Source organism: Cariama cristata, unplaced genomic scaffold, assembly GCF_000690535.1.
Source record: "Cariama cristata isolate BGI_N322 unplaced genomic scaffold, ASM69053v1 scaffold42015, whole genome shotgun sequence".
Classification (NCBI taxonomy): domain Eukaryota; kingdom Metazoa; phylum Chordata; class Aves; order Cariamiformes; family Cariamidae; genus Cariama; species Cariama cristata.
The window spans coordinates 38,891-50,086 of NW_009620000.1; the positions used below are offsets into that span (position 1 = coordinate 38,891).

An 11,196-nucleotide genomic window follows, 5' to 3' on the forward strand; every position below is an offset into this window, starting at 1 on the left:
GCCCCAAAGGAGGCAAGTGGCTCCTTTCATCACCGAGCCCTGACCGACCCTCAGGGAATACTTCCCTGTGCACTGGATTAGGCAAGGGCTTCAAACACAACAACAAGCAGTTGCATAATTAAATATTACAGAATAAGTAGTCAAACTATTTGAGATAAACAACGTCAACACAAGAACAAGCGAGAATGATTTTGCCATGGACATTTCTGGGTGGGAAAAGAAGTGTGTTTTGTCAGAATCTGCCAGATTCTGGAGTAGCTTCCTGGAAAGAACATCAAGAATAAAAACCTTGGGCTACATTGGCAAGGGAAGTCAGCTGAAAGAGGGGTGTGTATAATCTGATCCTAAATGGTTACAGAGACTTGGCTCAATCACAGTTAAGATCTCTGCAGCCAAGACATAATTTCTAAGCATCTCTAATATAATGAAGGTGCCCATGAGAATCATATTACAGTTGCACAATTGCTTCAGAAGCTAAAAAATGCCACACTAAAAGCTCTTACCCTGTTATTAGTCACAGGGACCCAAGTATGTGCAACTTAGCACAGCGGCATGTAACAACAATACGAAGTCGAGGATCCAAGTTTGATGGTAAGAGAGCATTTCAACCCATGCTCCATCGGGAATCTCCATCCTGTCTTCTAGGATAGAGCACAGCTTGCTAATATTGCGTGAGTCAAAACAAGGAAAGGATACCCATTCAAACAAGTGAAGGTTTCTTACCTATAAAGCTCATTATACAACTACTGAAAATTCACTTTTTCTACCTTCCTCTTGCTTGAAATGCTAATTCAATCTCAGTTCTGAGGCAGCTGTCAGTAGATGGAAACAAAAGCAGAAAAGGCACTGCGTGCCTCCTGGTGACTGCAGGAAAACACTCGGGAATGGCAAGCAGAAAGGGATGCTGCAATAGATTCTGCTACAAGGAGATTTCACCATCCAAGCTGCACATTTTGGGGCAACGTGGGACTGTTAACACACACCATTCATCTCCGAGGTCTCCATTTACAGGTCCCTCTTTCCCCCCGACAAGAAATCATAATATAAATGGGAAAAATTCAGTACAGAACATTTAGCAAATGAAATGCACAAACTAAGGATGCATGACAAATCTGAACACCATTTACCTAACTTACCTTTTTGTAATTCCTCCTACTGAAATATCTACTACCTTTTCAGTTCACTGTAATTTGATTTTATTTTATCCAACCAGTCCTAAAATGACACTGTTTGGGTGTATACTCCAAATACATTTTACACCCCCACTATTTCATTCCTTAAGCACAAATACAATAGCCCAGATATATTTATATTTTCTATGACTCTTAGGAGACCCTCTGGGGCTTATCAGGGGCTAAGAAAAGAAGGGACCATGAGGTAAGTGGACTGTTGAGCTGTATGAATAACTTGCAATATAAAAGCACAAGCTTTCATAACAGTTCAGGGGAACGGGAGAGAAGATTCACCCAGAGTAAGGCAATGCTCTGTAACAGCAGTGACAAGTTTACAGGTGACATGAGAGATGCACAGTTTGCTGTGTGGACACCCTATAGTTCTCTCATGTACATGGGATTTAGCTAGGACATGCTGGACAGGATTCCTGTTCAGGCTAGTAAAACACAACTTACGTGGTGTATATTACATATTTAACACGGCATTACACTCAGATGTGTACCTTGAATTGAACAACCTTCCCCACGTTCTGAAACTCAGGGAGCACATCCTCGTAGAACTCCAGGAACTGCTGGTAGGTCTCCTCATCACTGTACTCGAGACTCGCATCTGTGTCGTAGTCATCTCTCCGGCACTGCTCCATGCCAAAAGTAATGAACATCCCTCGGACAAGTAGTGTTTTACTAGACGTTGGATAGTTATGCTTGCGAGAACACCTGGACATTTGTAGTGAAGAAAGAAAAGTGAAAGGATCAGCACTTTCAGCAGAAGATGCACTTGTTGAAACTTGAAGCACTTGCCATTTTGAGTAATAGTTACTACAAAAGATGATCCATTAGTGGAAGATCAACATACTTCAATTATTAAAACAAATCCTTTGGAAGTGAGTCTGCATATAATCTTAATGCTTTCTGCCATGCCTAAATACATTCTTGCTTAAAAAAAAAAAAAAATCGCATCTGCAAAAGCTATAGATAAAAAAAGCAGTCATAACAGTATTGGAGCTCCCTCACCATCCATCATATTCAGGTTACCTCCCTCACTTGCCAAAAAACAGTTTTCCCCGACAAACCTTTAGATTCAGTAAGAACACAGATGTTACCCTCCATATTTATTTCACTACGCTTTATGATCTCCATTTCAAACACTTCCCTGAGCAACTGGGTCATGCACCCTCCAACACATTTCTCCTTTTCATGACCCGATCAGAAAACCCGTCAGGCTAGTCTACTCTCTTTATCTAGCCCTGGCAAAGCACAGACAAATTGGAGTGAGGCTGGGTCTCAAAATGGGCAATTACAACGTCGACTTCTGATAAGAAGTTTCTTTCCACATCCAGTCAGTCAGAAATTGACTCTCACTTTCTGCTTGACACCTTAGACTTCAAAAAACAAACCACAAAAAAAGCAGAACTCCAAACCCAAAACTAAAACTGGAGACAGTTAAATTTTTTTTCTTTACATTTTAGAAGCTGCCTCCTTTCACTGTTCTATTTGAATAACAGAACTCGGACTATTATACCCAACCAGTAGTGCTGTACACAAAATGAATATAGCACGTGACAGAAGAAAAGGAACCCCAAGGAAAATGAATGACCCAAAATCCAGTATCACTACAAAATATTAGAGTTTGAATTACTGGGGATATTAGTAATGGTGAACTCAGCCAGTTTTAGCTTCTTCAAAACCTAGTGAGCTTTGAGAAGATTCAACAATTACTTTATTGATAACACTGGCTCTCAGTTTTTCACCACTGTGGTCCATTTCAGCTTCCAACCTACTCCGCCAGTCCTCCTCCTAGCTGTACCTCAGTCCTTCAACCTATGGTCAACACCAGAGGTTAAAATGACCAGAATAGGAAGGAAGCAGGTAGGTGCGGAGGAGGAAGGAAGACAAAGGGGAGGTAGCTGAGATCAACAACTATAGGTGAGGAAAGAAGGGCAGAACATGATGTTTCTCAGTGTTTATTTACCAAGGCTATTCACAGTTCAAAGCAAACCTGATTTTTATGCAACCCATAATTAATCCAAAGAGATTACCTCCATTAAATACCACTGAAACAAAAATACTGCAAAGATTACAAGAACTAAACATTTGAAATGCAAAAATGCTGTCTGCAGTGAAATAGCTGGCCAAAGTTTTATTTAGGAATTCAACACACATTTCAGAATAGAAAAAAGATGTGGACTTGAAGCTTCCATAGAGTTGAATTATGACATAATTATCCACATCACACTAAAACAAATTACTTCTAGGATAAAGAAAGCTACAATAGCTGGACCACACATGCTTCAGTGATACAAGTTAGTAAAATAGCCTTATGAGTTTATGATGAAGATACATGTAATAAGTATCAGTCTTTCCCTGATGGGCTATTGTTCCTCCTTAACACAGACAAAAATTCAGGGACTTTCTAGCTAGATGCTGCATTTGGGTCATCATCTTTAATGGTCACTGATGAACCTGTACTCCATGAACCCATTTATACTTTTGGCTTCCTCTATGTCCTCTGGCAACAAATTTCACCATTTGTTTCATATGAGAAAGTCTCTTTTTTAAAAAAATCTGGTAAACACTCAGGGACACCTAATTAAACTGTTTCATAATAAAAGCAAATAAACCTTCCCATCCTACTCATGAGGTCAATGTTCATCTATTACAGCCCTCTTCCATCATCTCTTTGAAAGCAGAGTCTAGACTAGTTAAGCCACTCCTCCTACAGAAGCTGTTCCCCATCTCCAATCATCTTCTTGTCCTTCTCTCTTCTTGCCTTTTACTATACTTCCCTTCCGAGACAGGGCACCAGATAGGGCACCCCTAACAGTATACAAGAATCAAGAATGAATGTATCACGCTTTTAAACAGTATACAAACAGGAGAATTCTGGAAGCTACACAACAGCTTTCCCAACTGTGCAGATGTACGTCAACTGGCTTTAGTCCATTTGAGATTTAATTTTATTTTTTAGATGATGCGGCATAGGCAAATTAGACAAGATAAAACCCCAACATAGCAGGCCTGTACTAATAACAGAAGTCAAATATATTCTGTCTGAATATATCGAGCTAAGGAAAAGTCAGTTTGACCAACGTAACGAGAATGCACCATCAATAATATGCCGTAACAATAAATAGTTCAATTCCAGCCAGGCAATGCTTTTGCTTTCAATGTCTAGTTCCATCATGAATAACAGAACCACATCCAACTACACCAAAGTAATTTATATAGCAATTTTTCTTCAGTTTGCATATGACCTAATACAGTCACTTCTCTTTCATCTCTCCAAAACACTTCTATGCCGGTAAATATTCAGTTGCTTACCTGTCTCCAAATCTGCAGGAACCTGTTTTAATATAGAATGGGCAATTCGCTCTGTCCTTCTCTGTTCCTATATTCTCTGGGGGCTCTGGGTTATGCCAGGTCACACCATTCTCGAGCTGTGGAAAAAAAACATTAAAATACACAGAAGTTAGAAAAGAATAAAGAAATGCAATGTCAAAATAAAACTACCAATGAAATCCACATGCAGTTATGAGCACTGTGTTACTACAAGGCAAGCTGGACCTATTTTAAGCATTGTTTTACACAGCTGCCCAGTGCTTTGCCTCTCTGGTGATGGAAACCCCTTTTCTTGATAATTCTTCAGTTTTAAGAACAAGTCTATATTCATCATTTCTTTTTAACAACAACAACAACAAAAAAAAAATCACTAAACTGGACATTTTCTTTTGCTAAAGGAAAAGCTTCTTAAGATTTTACAACCAAAACAGTTGCAATATATTTGCTCCTTAAGCAGCAATTTCCTTTGTTATCCACAAGAATTACAAATATTGGGACAGGGTCTTTCCATTCAGCTAAGCCCATTACCTACTTCACTCCAGGACCTGCTGAGCAGTACTTTATACATCTGGCAGATAGAAAGCTAGGGCTATTTACTTAGTCTCTGCAACAGCCCAAAGCTCAGTAAGATTACCATTATTGTTTTTTATGTGGCTAGAAAAGGCGAAAATAAAAGTAACCTGCCAAAGGCTAGAATAAAAAAAAATAAATTCATAGTTAGCATTGGAAGTAAAAGCCTCCATACAGATCATCTCAGGCCATTAAGATTTCTAATTCAAAATGGGATTATCAAGTTGCAAGCCGTGGCTGACTACAAACGAAACACACATTCTAAAAAGGGAATTTTCATTTTGTTAATCAAAAGATCTATAAAGCTGTCTAGCTAAGTTCTTGTTTTAAATCAACTGAAAACTCTTTATTTACAAGCAGCATTTGACCCTGCTACCAGTTCTTTTCATGACTCTCACCCATAACTTTCTTTCAACAGAACAGCACTCACTTCAACAGTAACTGACTGAACGCTGAACTGATACTCTAATGAAGTCTCTAACATACCACATTTCTGCCTATTCCTTTGCAGAAATGGCTGCTAATACACCTTGAGCTCTGGGCAGGTAGTAGTTCAGAGCATTTTTCTACCCATATTATGAAATAAAGTTAGATTCCCTACCTAAAGAACTCCTTAAACATAATTTGGAACTGAATGCAACTCTAATGTAGCTATGGCAATCAACATACAATGGCTTAACTAGCTTAAAACTAAATTTTCAGATTCATGCAGTGGTTTAAGCAGAACCATAAGCCAGGGATAAAAAGCCAATTATTTTTTAAGGCAATAGGAAAGATTGAATCCATCCTCTCTAAGATTCAAAAGAAAACCACAGTTCTCTTTACTACACACTGTCAGCTTGAGATGCGTGCTCTTCCAGGCACCGGCGCAGTCAGCTTCTCCCTCCCGCACCCTTTTTTTTTTTCCTTAAGGATCTGTGCCCTCCTCTACTGCTGAATCCTTTTATTTAGAGCCTGCCATCTGCTTAAAAAGTCAAGCTTGTCTTTCCACCCAGAAGGACTGACAGATTTATTTAGAATGTTAATTCACAAATAAACCATCATGCATAGTGGGTTTGTTTTTTTTTTTTTTTAACAGCACACAGCAGTATTTCCAGATTCATTTTGACTCAGATTTCCTGAACAGGAATGAGCATGCACAACTGCACTGCCACCAACCAGCCAGAAATATGCTTAATTATATTCCACCCAGTAAATAATTGTTTACAGCTCATGCAAGCCACTACATATTAAATTTATTCAGGCCATTAGTTTCTTGAGAGCAGATGGACAACAAGCTAGAAGGCAAACATCGAATGGCAATTAAATTACTTTTTAGTTATTTTTCAAAAAGTCTCTGAGCATACCTGACTTTCAGCTTGATCCAGCATCCTCTGCACAGCTGCCTATAAATGGTGCAAACACAGGACTAGTGAAAACCCTGAGGACACGCAAAACATCTGGTTTCTTTAGTTAAGAACCTAATTTACAATACTCAATGATTATGCATAATAAAATTTTGATGAGGTTTGCTTTAAAAATGAAGTTTTACTTTTGCTCTGTAGCAATTCAACAAAACTGTTAAAGGATACATCAGACAAGACCCTCACATAGATGATTTTCTAATCTAAATGCTAGACAACTTTAAATGTTTCATTTTCTTCTTTTTAAAAACAATCATTGAACTACTGAATATTTAAATATATCTCCTGCTCTAGTACTCAGTCTGGTTACAGTTAAGTTCATAACAATTTAGTTGCACTAAACTTTTTAACTTAGAACATTTTATGTAACACAGAAAACGCATTGCTTAGTGAGCCTCTGTTAAAGCAAAACATGTAACTGGTAAGAAACTTTAAAATCCTAAGTTCACTGTATCTAGCCTTCCAAATACAGGAAAACAATGAGGACATTATTCCCCTTCCTTCTTCTACGTGGGCTGAGCAAAACAATAAAGTCACTCTCCAAAACTGGCTGGAAATTAGTTGTAAGAAATTATTCTAGGAAGTTCCAAGAAAAAAGACATTTAAACATAACCAATACAAGAAAATATGCTACCATTGCTCTAATTTGGGAGAGAATTAATTACATTAAAAAAGAGGAAGGGCAAATAAAAATTTAAAAAATGCAATCCAAGATGAGGACCCAGACAGCATATCTGGTACTAATCATCAAGTATGTCAGATATTATACACCCCATTAAAGAAAAACAAAACAAAACAACCAACCAAAACAAAATCAAAACCCCACCAAACCAGAAAAATCTCTTTTCTCATCTTAGGCAGGGGAAAAAAATATTTTTTTTAAAGAATTTGCTGTTTCAAGAGACAGGCAAATCAACTGAACAACTTTCCGCTGCTGAAATGGGTGGCTCCACCCCCAGCTGGGTACTCAGTTTCCCTCTGGGTGCCTGTCAATGCCCTCTATGAGCCAATTTAACTCCCTAACCAGTAAAATAGTAACCCAGAAAAAAACCAAACCAAACAAGCCAACAAACAGAAAAAAAAAAGAAAGCGGCTTCCATCTCTGGAACCAAATTAGCCCACTGAGGGCTTGGGCAAACCCAGGCACAAGGAGAAGGAAGGAACAAAATCCTGCTGTTACCATGGTTCAACTCCCTTGGAACTATATCTCAACTCTAAATAAAGGATGCAACCATCATTTTCTCTCCCTAGTCTGCAAAGAGAGAAATGGACACTTAACACAAAATGAGGACAGACAGGAAATACAACAACTGCTGTTCTTTTCCATTCCTCATGAAAGTGTTAGGTAATCAGTGACACAATCAACTATGAAATGCAGGAGACAATGCTGTTCGCTCGTGTCTCTTCTCCTGCTGTGGCTACCAGACACAGTAGCAACACATCTCCCAGTAAAATGACTGAAATCTTTTGCGATTGTGGAGAAGCTAAAATGATGGGATCCTAAAAAGCTGCATCACCCTTTACTGGCGACAGGCCAGTCCTCACGTCGGATTTCTGTACAGGACATCTTATATCCAGGTCACTCAACTTCTAAAACTTAAGAAGAATGTATCATTAACAGAAATGTTACAACTAGTCTCTTCAGTATCATTTTTTTCTCCACCCAAGGAGCTCTGAAAAAAAAAGATACGTCCTGTTGGATGAGTCAGGTAAAGAAGAGCTGTAATATATCTTTTGATTAAGAAGTGTGTTAAGGAACAGCAGCAATGTAATTCCATATCCTCATTGGGCATTTTCTTTAACACTGATGTGTTCAACTGGGACATTAAGTAAGGATTATCTTTAATGCATGATGCAAAAAGTGCACAAATCAAAACCTGCATTCACAGCGTGCCTTTGTATTTAACTGATGTAAAAAATTACATACTATGAACAACCAGATGCATTAAAACTAGTCATCTTTCGCGGTATACGGATTCACTAGATCCTATTTAACAGTGAATAATAGTTTCAGGAATTTAGACAGAATGGAGAGAAGTAGTAACACATTTATACGTTTACTAATTAGAATAAAATCCCTCTTCAACATGCATAGACTGTTACATCTGATAATGCAAGAGGATATGTAACATGTTTATCCTCCCACTGCCAGGAATCACCTCTCTCTCTCTCTTCTCCTGTTGCTTCTGCTGTGCCACTTCTCTCTCTTTTCTTTGTTGCTCTTCCCATTCTTCTTTGATCTTCCTCTTTATGATAAAAAAAATTAAAAAAAAATATTTAAGGAAACAAATGCTTTATGATCAGTCAAATTCAAAACTATCATGTTGTATTACAACTCCTTGACCGTTACATTTTCATCCAGTCATAAGCAACTAAATCTCTGGACAAAAACCCTTAAAAAAAGTCTTTTCTTCTTCCTTTTTAATTTTGCTCTTCTAGAATGGAAGAAAGAAGAGCTTACACTTTCAAACACACCAACATCAAGAAAACTGGGTCGACTACAGAACAGTGAAAGATATTACACTAAGTCTACCTTATTGCCAGACACAACTGTAACACTCAGTTTACACATCACCTCTTCTTCTTCTTGACGTTTTTTTGCAGCCTCTTCTTTTTCTTTCTTAAGCTTGAACTCTTCTTGGGCCTTTTCTTCTCTCAGCAACCACTGCTCATGTAGTTTTTGTCTACCAAGGAAACCAGACACCAATTAGACAAAATTTAATGACTACTCATAACTGATGCAACTGTCATGCATACAATTCAAATTTATTAGTTCAGCAATAGCTACAGCTTATCTAATCTTTAAAAGTGAAAATTCCATAGGAATCATTCAGGCTTTAGAGAAAAACAAAGAAATATACAAAAAAGGATTCTGTTTTACAGAATATATTGAAACTTTTCAAAGTATCGAAATGGAATGGACTACAAATGTATCTATTGCATATATGCCATTTTCTAGATTTTTCACCTTTCTTCCTCGAGTTTTTTTTCTTCTTCTTCTTCTTCCTCTTCTTCTTCTAGTTCCTCCTCTTCCTCCTCAGACACTGATTCATCTTTTTCTGTAGCTTCTGAGAAAAAACACAAAACAATGCATCTAAATAACTGGATGTTCTAGTCAGCAAAGATACACAAAATTATATCCTTTTAAAAAACAAAACAAAACAAAGATTCACTACTAGTTCCACTGACAATACAAAACACTTCACTGTTACCTGAGTCTCTTAGTTTGGCAAGCGCCTGCCGCTTTTTTTTTCGCTTCTCTTTCTTCAGAATAGCTCTGTATTTTTGATGGCTGAAGATGAGAGAACATTATTTATGTTAAAACAGCCAAACAAAGGATTTTTACTGTCATACATGCACTCAATTTACATCAGCAGTACCAAACCCCACAAGCTGAAATAGTAACAGTTGTTCATATGAAACAGTAACTTTACAGGGACATCTGATATGACAATGAAATCTGTAGCTATGCTGTTAGAGCTGCATGTGGACAGCAGCAACGATCACATTCAGACAAAACACACAGGGTCTCATCCTATTTGAGCTCTGCAGTACTTGATGTCATCACCAACTCCATGAAATCTCCTTTAGTTCCTGAAACTTGGTCACTAGATGTGATTAGGGAAAAAAATTTGGGGATCTCCTACCCTATAATTTTGGCAGACCTTTCAGTACATTCTCGTCTTCCTCTCTTTAACAGGGTATGAAATTTTAAGTCCCTTCCCTTCTCCCTTGATCTTCTCTACAAGCAGCAGTCTTAATGCATAGCTAACAAAAACAGACCTAACAACCACCACAGATAATGCTCAGGTCTACTCTTCTGCTAATAAAGCTTGGCCAGACTCATCCTTGCTTGTCTTGAGAGCTCTGCAAGGCTGCCTAGAAACAGCACCATGGTTTCATTATGGTAAAAACCCCTCTAAATATCTGAAAGCCTTTTCATATCAACCCCTTTTCTATCATTTTTCATTCTAGTTCTCTTCTTTCTAGTCAGTTCACAATGGAAAAATAGGAGGGAGGGATGATCTTCAACTCTGGTCATCCTGTCATGCCAGATATCGACAGGACATGAAAATCTTCCCATTTCGGAGTATGCAATTTTAAAAGATTCCATAGGTATAACTCAGACAGCCAAAACCTCACCCGCACCTCTAATCCTTCTGTTCCGTGTTACTCACCACCTGACCATCTTCATCCCTGTGCATGCCATCACTAACACTCTGGTGGCTATCCCAGCAGCAGAGCGCTTGCCCTCAAAGACAAATGCTTGCCTGCCTGCCATGCCCACATCACAGCCTTCCACCTTTGATCAAGCAAACCTAGTGATTCCTCCTGCAATGTCACCTGCCTGAAACGAATCTCATCCGCTCAGCAGGTGCCTAGGGCTGACAAGCAAGGATAACTCCTTCCCAGCTCCCAGGCTTTCTTAGGTCCTCTTGAAGCCCGAGGAAGGAAAAGAAAGGGCAGCTCTCCTCCCTCCCAGGCCACAGCAGCACCTGAGGAGTTGGGCAAAGAGCTGAAGCACAAGGAGCAGTGGCTGGGGCTCGCCTCCCCCTCCATCCACACGGCACTGGCAAGCAAGGCCACTCTGGCAAGCGCGGAGCGCAGGTGCCTGCAAAGACTTGGCAGGCCTGGGCCGGCGATCCCGTCATCTGCGGAGGGGGTCGGGCTGAGCTCAGCCCAGGCGCGCACATACCGGCTGCCTCCCCGCG

At 39.1% G+C, this 11,196-nt stretch overlaps 1 protein-coding gene across 1 annotated transcript in view; it reads right to left on the reverse strand.

Moving 5' to 3' along the window:
• The window catches only part of ZRSR2 (zinc finger (CCCH type), RNA-binding motif and serine/arginine rich 2), a 13,087-nt gene extending 2,239 nt beyond the window's left edge, over window positions 1-10,848 (reverse strand). The window contains exons 1-7 of the mRNA XM_009701448.1: window positions 10,829-10,848; window positions 9,697-9,776; window positions 9,453-9,552; window positions 9,060-9,168; window positions 6,428-6,466; window positions 4,494-4,609; window positions 1,676-1,889 (exon numbers count right to left, since the gene is read on the reverse strand). Coding sequence (XP_009699750.1) covers window positions 1,676-1,889; window positions 4,494-4,609; window positions 6,428-6,466; window positions 9,060-9,168; window positions 9,453-9,552; window positions 9,697-9,776; window positions 10,829-10,848 — 678 coding nt within the window. The remainder of the gene's footprint in view (window positions 1-1,675; window positions 1,890-4,493; window positions 4,610-6,427; window positions 6,467-9,059; window positions 9,169-9,452; window positions 9,553-9,696; window positions 9,777-10,828) is intronic.
• Between the last annotated feature and the right edge of the window lie 348 nt (window positions 10,849-11,196).